General features: G+C 40.9%; 1 protein-coding gene across 1 annotated transcript; it reads right to left on the minus strand.

Moving 5' to 3' along the window:
• Positions 1-3,457: 3,457 nt before the first annotated feature.
• LOC119854799 (histone H2B 8-like) lies at positions 3,458-5,619 on the minus strand. The gene has a single exon (XM_043513091.1). It carries the CDS (start codon positions 5,602-5,604, stop codon positions 5,053-5,055), a length of 552 nt encoding a protein of 183 aa, XP_043369026.1. The 5' UTR covers positions 5,605-5,619; the 3' UTR covers positions 3,458-5,052.
• Positions 5,620-13,905: the final 8,286 nt, after the last annotated feature.

Below are 13,905 nucleotides of genomic sequence, written 5' to 3' on the forward strand. Positions count from 1 at the left end.
ATAGCACAGGAAAGCCTCACATAGGGTGTCAAGAAACCGCCACTTTTTTCTTTCTTTCTTTCTTTCTTTCTTTTTTTAACACACATCCATCTAAGAAGTTTTTCCCCTACTGCGAATATAGTTCAGTCTGAGCAATAAAGCACCCAGTGCAAACTATACAATATCAGTTCAGTCTCCACACTTATTAGCCTGTGAGAGCAGCTAACTTAGAATTGTTTTTTAATAATCACCAAAAGACAGCCTACTGCTATAGGAATAGTAGGAAATCTAAATGAGTGTTGCCTTGGGTGGAAGAAACAGCCAATATGAGAGGCCCCTCACATTGTGCAAACTCCTTAATGTGGAATTTTCTATTAACAAATGCCCACCTGGTTATACCCAAATGTTTGGTTTTAAACTTGGTCCTTCCCTCTGTGTGTAACTAAAACAAATAAAAAAAAAAAAGAAAACACAAGTGCTTCTATCAATGTACTGTAAGTTGCAAACCAAGCTGAAGCAGATCACAGGCAAATGTGTCTTATGACTAATGAGAGGAGATGTGACAAATGTTTATAAGCCTGTGAAGAGTATATATGTGTAATGCAAGAAAGCATAGCAAAGAATAATGGGAATAAATGGGCAAAAGGGGAGTCTAGACCGAATTGCAGGAACAGAATTCCTGCTTGATTGTCTACGAAAAGATTGGATAGTGTAAATGAAGTTGGATTCCCTACCACATGGGGCATGCTTAAATTGGACAGCTTAATATAGTATATTCTCCACTGTGGAAACCAATCCTGCCCTTGCAGGGGGATGATCTAGATAGTTCTTTCCATCATTGATTTCTGTGGTTTTTCGGATTCTAATGAGATTGTGTGTGGCAGAGCTTTGTTTATGTGTGGGGCCTACAGTAAGAACAGTGTTTGAATTACTCAAAGCAGGAAAGATCGATGTTTAAAATCTAACATCTGGGTATGCCCAGGATGACATTTCCTAACAAAAGATTCAGTGTTAAAGGTATATATTTATAAATACTGGGGGAAATGGGACATGGTGTAGTTCTAATGTTATTTGATATTTATGAAGTGTCAAGGTTTTATTTGGACAGAAATTTGGTAATTATCAACACTAGGGCCATTTATTAAGTTTGAAAGTAAATCAATAGAAAATTGGAATTCCATTTATTTCGTGACCACTTTGCATCTGCCTGCTGTGCCAACTAAGTATAGCAAAATGCAACTTCAGAACTGTCAGGCGTACCAAATAGGTCGTGCACATTCCATTCCAGTTGCAGTGACTTTCATCACGACAAACAAACTATGCTGTGATGCAGAATTCTGCAGGAGAATGAGGAGAGGAGATGGTTGCAGTCGGGTTTATTCGAGAATTAATAGCCTTTAACTTTACCAGTGGGTTCAGTCCTGCCTGTCTTATTCAGCCAAAACTCCCAATGGATTTAATGGGAATCTTGGCTCAGTATGAGGTACAAGATAAGGCTCTTTGCCATTTAAAGCACTGATGAGATGATCTGCACTAAGGTGGGGCTAACAGATCAGCATTCAGTTTGTCTGGAGGGGTAGTAGGTGAATGATTCTGATCTTTGCCAAAGTCACCGCATGTCATGATCACACCTCAGAGCCAACAAAGCATTCAGTTAAAAAAAAAATGAAAAAATAAATATTTTCCTATTCTCCTTCAGGCAGGATATTTTCGGGACCGTCTTTTCAGTGACCTACAAAATTTTAAGAAAAGAGCTTCCAGAATTTTATTGGCATTGCCACTATTAGACAAACTTCCCTTTCTCTTCTCCTCAGCCTGGGGGTCAGCTTTAAAGAGAGCATTAAGTGAATGGCTAATGGAATTAAGGATATAATAATAGAAGGATATAGTGAGACAATTGTATTAACAAGAAATAAATCATGTTGAGTGTAAGGTAAGTGTTTTTTAATTGATTGATGGGAAGGATGCCCCATAGGTTTTTCGAGGACTAACAGCCATTTACCTCCTCATCTACAGTAAAAAGCCAAAAGAGAGAAAGAGATAAGAAAATTATGCAGTGGAGAGATAAATTATTCAGAGAAGATGGCCTTTTTGTGCTGACATCACTAATGTGAAAAAGCATTAAATCTTTGACACTAGCTGCATGCCTTAGAGGTTGCAATGGCTGGAACGAGGTATTAGAGATTAAAGCTGGAATGCTTCTTCAGCTTCCTTGTATGCCATAAGTGGCCTTCCAAGGTGATCTGGTAAACAGAGACTCAGCAAGTTTTATGGCTCCCAAGTGAAATGCTGATGCTGGATTTTTGAACCTGGAGACTCTATCTCTATTAAGAACAATTCTGATGTACTCTGTATTAGGGCATGGTGATATACATTACAATCATGAAGGCTATCTACATGCATACATGTGAAAAATGGCAATGCAACGTTAAGGTTCTAAAGTGAAGGCCACAAGGTCAGAGCCTCAGTTTTTGTAACTTGACCTGACTTCACTAGAGCTATGCCAATTTACACCAGCTGAGGACCACAGCCAGGAAATACAGAAACTCAGATTGCACCTGCAGTTATAACTCTGTCCCATTGCGTGTATATATTGCAGTTGAAATAAGCAAACATTTCATTAAAAGACAAGATTGGCTGCTGACTTCCCACCCACTCAAACCTTAAAAGCAAGGAAATGCGGTGTGAAGGGGTAGAATCTCACGCAATGAGATGCTATGGCCCCCCACAGAGAAGTGCCTTCCATTTGCAAGATACAGAGAGACACTACACTCCCTACATTCATTTCACTGATTAGGATGCAAAAACTTAACTTTAACTTCATACTTAGCCCCCAAATTTTCCATTAACCTGGACCCCATATGTCCTTTCTGCACCCATGCCTCTCTTCCTGAGCTAGCACTGGCAAGATGCACTAGTGAATCAGGTGAAAAATGCCAGCAGGAGATGGTACCGCTCATGTTTCTCTGGCTCCAGGGAATTTGGAAAGTCCACTTCTAGTGAATTTGTTAGCTCTGTTTTTGTGCTGACCTCTGCTACAACTCCATCATTCCCACCTGGCAAGTTCCATTTGCAGGATACCCCACTCCATGTTCCACAGTACCTTACATTGAGTCCAAGCCTAGAGCTTGGCAGTGTTCATCTCCTTGGTAAAGGAAAGTAAGCCAAACACACTTTGAAGGTAATGAGGCACTGACATGAGTTTGTGGGTACAGTTTAAAGGCACTGGGTCCACAATGTCTTCACAAAAGGTTTCAAAGAGGTGAGATAGCACACTGAACATTACAAAAACAGGTAGGTTTTAAGATGTTTTTGTTTAGCGAATGTTAACCCACTGTCTCTCACACCATTCAAACAGGCCACAAAGATCACATTCTATTGTTAAAAGAAAAGGAGTACTTGTGGCACCTTAGACTAACAAATTTATTTGAGCATAAGCTTTCGTGAGCTACAGCTCACTTCATCGGATGTTCAGTGGAAAATTATATAGATGTATTAGAGAAGTTAATGTGCCCCACTGAACTGAGAATCCTGACTCAGCTTTAACTGTGGTGTTGCTACTGCTCCTCTGTAAGACAGTCTTTTATTTTGCAATTACCTACTATTTCTCAATTGAAGGAATGGACTGATATTTTTTTCTATAACCTTTGATGCATATTTGTACCTTTACTACTGTGTGATATTGTGTGACTGTAGCAAAAAAAAAATCCCAACTCTTTCAACAATGAAATGTAACAGAAGCAAATATAGGAAGTGAAATATAATTAAGGAATTAAAAGGCAGTATGTCTGAGTGCATAGCTAAATCCACAATTAAAGAAGAAGGTAACAATGTTTCCGTAAACTAATTTAGGTCTGTTTTTGCTCTATATTGATATAGGTTGCTATAAATAAAATCTTACAGTAAAAGACAAATACCTTGGGCTTAAAAACTTGCAAATTTTTGTGAGCCTTTAAAATGTTTAGTTTCATTTATAAAGTTAGAAATATCTTTGGACCTTCCACAATAGTTACACAGGAGTATAAATTCCATCTATGACACATCCCCATGTGATTATAAAGAAACCATTTTACAATGTTTTAATGTTTTAAATGATTTAAACCAAAACTCTGGAAGTTTGCATAGGCTTTGGACAGAATAAAAACAGGTCTTGCAGAATATTAGTTCATTATCTACATAACATACTTCAAAACTATTGGAAAGCATACAGTGTACAATATGGAATACTGTTGATTGATGTACTTTTATCCAAAGAGCAAAATTCCACTTGGTATGTGTAATACATATCTAGCAGAAAAACCAGACACAAAATAATACTCAATACAGAAAATAATTTGGTGTATCAAATGCTTAACTTTGGAATGATAGACAGCCTGATTTTCAGAGATGTTAAGTGCCTGGACTTTGCATTTTCTAACGCCCTAATCTTGTAAAGACTTAATTATGTTCCTAACACCACTATGAGGAGTCATTTGAAAAGTTAAGCGGAAGTCTTTGCAGGACGGGTTTTAAACTGGAACTGATGATCCTCAACACCAATGAAAATCAGGCCCAGAACAACAAAATATATTCCAAGATAGTATATGTTCTGGACGAACTGGTTGTAATCAATCCCTATCTAACTTCTCCTGGGAAGGAGCTATTTTTAGGGACACTTTTGTGATTAAAAGAAAGGGTGATAGCTTTTTTAAATTTTTTTTTAAAGTTTAGGATAAATATTTTTCAAATAATATTGACTCACAGATGATCCCTTTGGAAAGCTCTTTAAAAGTGCTCTAGACTTTTTTGGTTACTAGTAAGAAAACAAAACAAAAGCCCACCTTCTCCTTCATTCTCATTACTAGCCCATGCCTCAGAATGAGTTAGACGAGCTGCTGGGCTGCTCCAAATGGCACCAGTGGTGGAGGGCACTTAATGGACCCTAAACCTATGGAATATTGACGTAGCAATGCTCCACTCTGACATATTCCAAATGTCTCCCAACTTCAATATGCCCCCTACACTGGGTGAGTGATGGTTTTAGGTGTAACAGCTTCCCAGAGCGGCACAGCCCCCTGCTTACTTGGAGCTGGTTTACTTGGTCACAGCCTTGGCGCCCTCAGACACGGCGTGTTTGACCAGCTCCCCGGGCAGCAGCAGGCGCACGGCGGTCTGGATCTCCCAGGAGGTGATGGTGGAGCGCTTGTTATAATGCGCCAGGTGGGACGCCTCCCCAGCAATGCGCTCGAAGATGTCATTGATGAAGAAATGCATGATGCCCATGGCCTTAGAGGAGATGCCGGTGTCGGGGTGAACCTGCTTCAGCACCTTGTAGATGTAGATGGAGTAACTCTCCTTCCTGGTCTTGCGGCACTTCTTGTCCCCTTTCTTCTGGGTCTTGGTCACCGCTTTCTTGGAGCCCTTTTTGGGTGCAGGAGCGGACTTTGCTGGTTCAGGCATCCTGAAGACTGCAAGCAACTCACAAAATGGTGAAAGGCAAAAGTTCAGCCACTCAGGGAGCTCCCCTCTGACAGGGGAAGTCTCTACTGGGCACTTAGGATACCTAGTCATGGAGCAGAACCCCATTGTGCTAAGCACCGTAAGAACACGGAACAAAGAGTGCAGCAGGCCCCTTTGTAGATTCATTGTACCAAGCAGCAGTCACATATTATAGAATCTAGCCCTTTGTATTCAAAGTGCTTTATAAACATTGTGCCAGATTCTCTGCTAGTTTAAATCAGCAAAACAACACTGATGTCAATTGTAGTAGCTGAGGATCTGGCCCATTATCTACTTCTTTGTATGTGTGTTCGCAGAGATAATCAACAAATAAAAGTAATTGCCCAAAGGCTGAAAAAGTGTTGTGGACAGAATAGAATGGGGCAGAATGTGCCATATTTCTATAGAGCTAGTCTATCCCATATCTTTTCCAGAGAAGGATTAGAGGCAGAGAACAGTCCTACCATGCTGCTGCTGAAATAGATGCCTTAATATATTCGTTCTAGAATAGTGCAATTCCTCCTTAAGGTTTTTCACATGTGCTGCCCCAGTTGTGCAACATCAGTAATAAAGATACTGCAGGGCAAATTGTGCCCTGTTACTGTTCTACAACTCCTCTACAGGCTAGTGGGGTAGCACAGAGGGAGTAATTTGGCCTGCAGAATCTTGGTAGTTGGTAGTGATAAATGAAAAGAAAGAGCCCAGTATATTGGTAATTGAGATCATAAGCTGTTTGCTGGGCTGGCAGTTGGAAACATCCTTTTTCCTTGTAAACTGAGCCAATCTAATGCTGGTCTGTCCCTCCAAGTACTTGTATTTCTTGTACTTCACCATGGTCCCTGAGCACAGAGGAACACATAAGATTCACCACAATGCAATTTTTTTTACAAGTCACTTTTCTATTGTGCTTTGTGCAGTCTCTCACTTATTCGCTGCTTTTTCTTTTAGCATTTAACACTCTCTGAACTTTATTTCCTAATCTTCTCAGACCTCTTAGCTATATAGCTCTTAAACATGTGTGTTGTCCTCCCCTCAACCCTCCCACTCCTAGTGTATTTATTGCTTGCTAACACCCCTCACTTTTAGGGCATGCATGAATATCTTTGAAAACTTTCCGCTTCCCCAATGTCTTTTCCCCTATGTTGTCTCACCATATTGATGTTCAGTCAGTGCTTACTCTATATCCCCATACTTAAAATGGATAAGATTTAGAGCATTGCTTTACATCCTGATCTTGTAATTAGTTGCTCCTACGTGGAGCCTGATTGACTTCTGGGTTTATAAACTAATTTTAGGCCCCAATCCTGCAAAGACTTATATATGTGCTTAATTTATACACTGTGAGTAGTTTCATGGATTTAAATAGGGCTACTTGCATTGTGTCAGGTTTCAGAGTAGCAGCGTGTTAGTCTGTATTCGCAAAAACAAAAGGAGTACTTGTGGCACCTTAGAGACTAACCAATTAATTTGAGCATAAGCTTTTGTGAGCTACAGCTCACTTCATCTTAAGTGATCACTCTCCCTCCTTACAGTGTGTATGATTAAACCCATTGTTTCATGTTCTCTGTGTGTGTGTATATAAATCTCCCCACTGTATTTTCCACCAAATGCATCCGATGAAGTGCGCTGTAGCTCACGAAAGCTTTCGCTCAAATAAATTTGTTAGTCTCTAAGGTGCCGCAAGTACTCCTTTTGTTTTTGCATTGTGTGTAAGCCTTTGCAGGACTTGGACCCTGGGACACTGTAAAGGGAAGCAATATAACAGTAGGTAGCATATAGTGAAGGAAGGCAAAGGTTCTAGCAGTAGGATCATATCACTACTCAGTTAAGATATGTGGACATACAATATCTGAAAATGCTAGTTATTCAAATCCAGAGTGTGTCCCCCAAGGAACCCTATGTTAATCACCTGCTAATAACTTCTCAGTTTGCTACTCAGCACCTGTTAGAGCTAATCATCGGCTTTGTATTTGTATAACAGATAAATAATTAAGAAATTATGTCCACAGTGGTTTTAATACAATGTTGGTGTTTTAATACACTCAAAGTTGTTGTTTTTCTCTTTAATGTACAAAGCATTAAGAAAACATAAGCATTCCTCCCCTTGTTCCCCATATCACTATATCAGGGAAACGGCAGCTCAAAATAGCACTTCTGTTTATCTGAATGCCTGGTTATCTAAAAGTTTCAGACATCTCTGGCCATTCAGATAAATGGGAGTGTGTGAGTGTGTGTACATGCACACAACTGATTGACTACTTATGAGTCAGTTATGCAATTCTCTGCATTAGACAGAAATCTTTGTGGCATCTGTATGTGATCATCATCTCCCATAATCTGCAGGTTTGTTTCTTCATCGCATCATCCCCCACTGAGACTGTTTTATAGGTCTTGGTGTTGCCCTCAATATACTGCACTCCTCAGAAGCTAAAACATTCTTTTATGTAGAATTGTTAAGTGGTTTTTTTTGGCTTTCACTAAAATGTGTAGAGACATTGGTGTGCTTGGACATTTTTCTATTCCATTCTCCCTGCAGAAAGACTTACTTGTTTCCATCCTGTGATCTGTTGCACAGATTTTCTGAGCCCCATCCAAATGCTGGTCATATGCTTGATTTCATGGAATTTTGTGGCCAGCCTCTCATTGAGTTGTCAGTAGCAGATCTTACCATTTCTGATCATATCATAATACCATTTGCTGTACATTAATTTACCTTTGCCATGAACTACAGGTCAATTTTGTCCATTAAAGACAATAATCCCAGTCAAGTGCCAGGATGCTATTTGTGGGGACTACTATCCTTGGATCTCTTGAGGAACTGGTAAATGCATATTATAATCTTGTCTAATATGCTTGATTTGTTGGCTCTTGTTAGTGCTCACACAGTTAATTCTAAATGCAGAGATCCTTGATTAGTGTGCTGGTCTCGGAAGGCTTTCAAGAAAACACCAGAACATACTGAAGATAGGGAGCTCCTAAATTACAGATATGTTTTCCAGCATGGAAGGAGAACACACAAGTTTATAAGGAAGTGTAGACAAGATAGTATGTCTATACTAAACGTGTACCTCAGATCGTGAAAGGTGGGCCCAAAGCAATTGTCTACCAACGTCCAATAGTGTAGAAGCTTGACATTTGCTTTGGAGTAGGTCTCCTAATCTAAACATTCTATCAAGAAATACAGTGAAACTAAGCGGCTGGTATTTCCAAACTAGACTGTACACAAATGGAGCTTGCTATATTTTTTTTTTTAAATTTCAAAGTGCAAATTCTTTGAAGGTTGCTGAATTAAATTAGAACCTACTGAAACCTAACAAATGGCAGCTGATTCACGTGCTCAGAAGCTGCTGAACTTTCTACAAGATCCTTTCTCCTTCCAACTCTAATCTGTTCTGAGTCTGCAACTGCATTAAATTCCACCAGATGGCGCTTTTCTGAATATATGATAGAACAAGTTTTTCTGTTCTTTTCCTTATTGCAAACCATTTCTGACACAGAACCTCGTGCTATTGCCAATGAATGCACCGTCCACTCTCCAGTTTCAGTTGGATTGTTTCCATAGAAGTAGTGAAAGATGGTTTCAACATCACTCTGAATTTTTTTAAGAAGGTAAGCCTTAACATCTGAGGATTGGTCCTTTCACTCTCCAGTTGGCTGAAGAACCTTTAATTTTCCCACAGGATTTAAACAAGACATGACAGGAGTGTACTGAATAAAATGCTAATTGTGTAGTTCACTGGACATGGACTGAGAGCTCAGTAAGTATCCCAAGCTCCTAACTCCCAGGCTGGCTAACACAGCCTGTGATACTTACTGTCATCACATGGGATTCCCAGATGTCCTCCCCTGGACTGCACAGTCTTGGCATGGACAGCAAACTATCCAGCATTTACATACTACAGCGATGAGGGGTACATAAGTACTGAAATAGATGTTGCATTCAGAAAGAGAGCATGGTTTTATGGTTAGGGCCCTGGACTGGAACTCAGAGTTGGATTCAGTTCCTGGTAGGATTGCCCGTTGTATTCTTAGAGATTTCATCATATGACATAATCTTTAATTAAAGATTAATCTTTCATTTTTGGAAACTCCAGGCCAATCCTGGAGGGTTGGCAACCTTAATTCCTGGCTCTGCCACAGACTTTCTATGTGACCTTGGTCAAATCATGAATCACTCTGTCTGTCTGTACTAGATGGGTTTCAGAGTAGCAGCCGTGTTAGTCTGTATTCGCAAAAAAAAAGGAGTACTTGTGGCACCTTAGAGACTAACAAATTTATTAGAGCATAAGCTTTTGTGAGCTACGCTGTAGCTCACGAAAGCTTATGCTCTAATAAATTTGTTAGTCTCTAAGGTGCCCCAAGTACTCCTTTTCTTTGTACTAGATGGGTGATACTACTTTCTTCCGCCCCCCTACACCCAACTTGTTTGTTTAAATTCTTGTGGGCAGAGATTGCTCCTTACTAAATTCAAAAACTGCCTGACTGTGACAGTGATTTACTCACCCCTGTATGGGGCATGTCGACTGCCTCAGTTTACCCTCTTACCAGCTGGTGGGTCAGTTCACAATCCTAATTTGACTGTGGTTCTTTGAGTGATTTATCCCTCTCAGTATTTAAAACAAAAGTCTGTATAAATAAAACAGTCTCTTACATGACCTCATGATCAATTTTTATTGGTGGGAGAACATGAGAAGGTCGAAGCACTGGGATAGTGATGGAAGCATGAGCTCAGTTAACAAAATAACTAGCTATTTATTACTGGGAGAGAGTACAGAGACATGAGCTCCCCTTCTGATGCTGGTGCAGCTGTACCAAAATATAGTTTGCCTCTCTGGATGTGCCAAGAATTACCCACTCACCCAGCCAGCACAGCTGCTCTGTTCCCAGTCTTCCAGCATCCTTCTGGGCTCAGTCCTTTGCCAGCCTTCCTTGGCTATCTGATTCAGTTCCTCAGACTTTCCTGGGGCCCAAGTGTCTTTCCAGCCTTCCTGGGTGCTAATTAGTTCCCCTTGCTGCTCCACCTTTCTACGTTGGCATAGTGTGGGGGTGAGGAGGGAGACCCGTGGCACCCCTCAGCTACAGGTACTTAGCTTTGGGTCCCTATACCATGTACTGTTCCAGTGTTTTCCAGGACCACTTCCTATGGTGCCACCTTCTCTAATTCTTTTCCTGGTTTCTTCCATATGTACAGACCTTCCCAGGCTCCTTCACCAGGATCTCTCAACCAGAAAGCTACTGCCAGTTCTTCCTCAGATCCTGGTTCCAGGAGAGTTTCCCAACATAGTATTGCTCCTGCCAGCTCTCTCCTACTAATCACAGGCTGCCCCTTAAAAGTCCCAGAAGGCATCTGGGAGATAACCGGCACAAGTGAGACTGAAACAAAACTCCCTTCAAGAACAAGCTCACTCCATGACATTAGCACACTGGGTCCTGATCTCTGTTTGGGCCTCTAGGCACTACGGCAATACATATAATGAACGGTGGCAACATTACTTTTACACTATCGTGAGAGAGTGCTACTCTGAATCAGATGGCCTGTGGTAATCACTGTAACCTGAATTTCTACCACTGGATGTGTGTATGTGTACACATGTGCGTGCATAGAGAGTGAGTCACACTGAGTTTAGTTGCTAACAGAATGCTGATGACACTTAACTATACAGCCCATTCTCAACTGATGAAACCATCACCATTTCTAACATGTCAGAATGCTGACAAGAAATGAGCGCTTGGATGAAGAGCAGCTGGCTCAAGCTAAACCCAGGCAAGACTGAAGTGATGTTAGGTGAAAAGGGAAACACTTCAAAGAATAGGCTAAGATGTTGTCTGTGGCCACTTTCCATTGGGGGGACAAGCCCCTCATTCATCAGACTGATGTAAAGCCTTGGGGTCCTGTTTGACTCTTAGCTAAGGCTGGATGACCAGGTAGCATCAGTTTCCAAAGATGCCACCTTGCACCTCCATCTTGCTAGGAAACTTCATCCAAGAACCTGGCCACAGGGATCCATGCATTTGTTACCTCCAGGCTGGATTACTGTAATTTGTATCCAAAGCTGAGTGCGAAGACCTGCACAGGCTCCAGCTGCTACAGAATGTGGCTCCCAACTTCTCCATGGCTTAAGCCTTCACGAGCACTTTAGGCCTGTGTTCAAGTCCCTCCACTGGCTCCCAGTCAGCTTTGGATGCCAGTTTAAGGCCTTGGTTCTAATTATCAGAGCAATTAATAGATCAAGCCCCAGCTACATCAAAGACCAAATTTTTATCACTGTCTGTGCTTCTCTGGGACAAGGCAGGTCACAAAGCCCAGGATGAAGGTAATGAGAACAGGGGACAAAGAATCTTTATTAAAGGGATCCAGCTGTGAAACAATCCTCCAGTGGAGATCAGGGAATTCCTGAGTCTGACCATCTTAAGAAACTCTGCAAACCCTATTCCTCTTTGAGAAAAGCTTTCCACTGTAAGTGATGGTCGCAATATGAACACCCCTTCTATTCCCAAACTCTATCACAACCCCCACAACAAATAAAACGCTACCCCCACCAGAGTTTTGACCCCAAAAATGGAGAAGTACAAGAAGCTCTATGAAGTCTGTTAGGGACTTCACTATTGCTATTCATTTTTAAGTGGCAGTTGCTCAGATACTATGGTGATAGAAACAGTGTAAAACCTGAGAACACACTCTCCCTCCCCCCCACATATTTAGTTTTTTGGCTCTGCAGCAAGTGGTGGTATCTCTGTTACATCCCATGTAACAAGAAATTTCAGTTTGATTTCCTGTTATTCAACGAAGCCTGTTTGTAGTCTGAGTTTTCACTGATTAGTGTCTAGTATATTCATTATATTACTGTATCATGGGATCTCACAAACTATGCAGGATAGCAGGCTTTCACTAGAAGACCTCAGAGGAACATGTACATGCCACTGAAAGTGGCAGTGCTAATTTAAGAGATGACGCTCTTCCCCATGCAATGTATATTGAACAATATAAAACAGCATAATATTGAAGGGATGAGTGGGATGGGAGTGGGGAGCATCAGTGCTGATAAAGGTACTTTCTTGAAAGTTAAATGTAAAGCTGAGATCCGGATGACTTTGGGTCTTTAATTCTCCCTGCAGTTTCTGTTATCTTTCACATCTATCCTAAACTGTTGTGTAGGAATATAGGTATTGCCACAGAGGATCAGACCAGCAGTCCATGTACTCCAGTATCCTGTCTCCAATACTGACTAATACCAGCTGTTTCAGAGGCAGGTAGGAGAGAGCCTGCAACAGGTACTTCTAGAATAACCAGTTCACAGGGAAAATTTCCTCTTTACTCCCAATAGTTTGAAGTTGGCATATGCCCTGACGCTGGGGGTGGATATCCCTTCCCAAACTTTTTGTTAATAGTTACTAATATAACACTGTATATCCTTATTCACCATAGTAATATCCACTCCTTTTATGAAGCCTTCTAAGCTCTTGGCCTCAATTCTGTCCTGTGGCTCTGAGTTCCATGGACTAATTATGCAGTGTATGAAGGAACTTTTCTTTTTATCAGTTTTGGAATTTGCCACTTTCCAATTTTTTTCATGTGTTATGAAAAGTGATGAATGGAATCTGTCACCTTCCTCTGTACTGTTCAATATTTTGTATACCTTTATCAGGTCTCCTCTTACTTGTCTCCTCTAAAGTAAACAGTCCAAGTCATTTCAATCTCTTCACGAGTTTTTCCATGACCCTAATCATTCTCATCATCCATGTCTGAACCCCCTCCTTCTGCTACTTCTGTTTTGTGCTATGAAACAATTGCCCTGTTTCACCTTAGAAGCAAGGTGAAGTTAATCCCTTTGCATAGTCTGTACCTCTATCATTATGTCTATAAAGTGGTTTGGGATTTTCTAGATTTTCTACATTGTCATTTAGTACAGAAGTTTCAGTCTGGCTATTTGAAAAGGGTGATACAAGTGACATTTTAACACTGTTGAATAGACCACTTTAGTTACTTTGGGGTCTTTGGGGTATATGTGAGACTGCTTGGATCTGGCTTCAGCTTTATAAAAAATGTGACTTTTGGCAATGAATATATTCCACACCAGGCATTATTTGTAAGGTGACTGAAATTATGAGTAAGGTGTGTGAACACTTTCTCTGACTAAATCTTTATAATGCTATTTTGCATTCACTCTGCTGAAATAGAAGAGACTAGTTTAACTTAGCTGAGTGGCTGCAGAAATATCAAGCAATAGGTTACATGGAAACAGAATTACCTGTCAATCTTGCAGAAGCAGTGGGATATAAGCCATATCTATGTATAGACTGAGCTTGATAAATTTTTACAAGGGGACAGGGGTGAAAGTAATATTAAATACTTACTGGTATGGGGGCCCTCAGAAAGAGTGGGGTCCTGGGCAGAAGGGGTGGGGCTGGGGGTCAGCCTTCCCCAGCCAGCCCATCCTTGCTACCTGG

The sequence above is a fragment of the Dermochelys coriacea genome, chromosome 4 (genome assembly GCF_009764565.3).
Source record: "Dermochelys coriacea isolate rDerCor1 chromosome 4, rDerCor1.pri.v4, whole genome shotgun sequence".
Lineage (NCBI taxonomy): Eukaryota > Metazoa > Chordata > Testudines > Dermochelyidae > Dermochelys > Dermochelys coriacea.

Bases quoted from the DNA above. Each gene is read 5' to 3' on its own strand.
- LOC119854799 (XM_043513091.1), bottom strand. From the start codon at position 5,604: ATGAATCTACAAAGGGGCCTGCTGCACTCTTTGTTCCGTGTTCTTACG.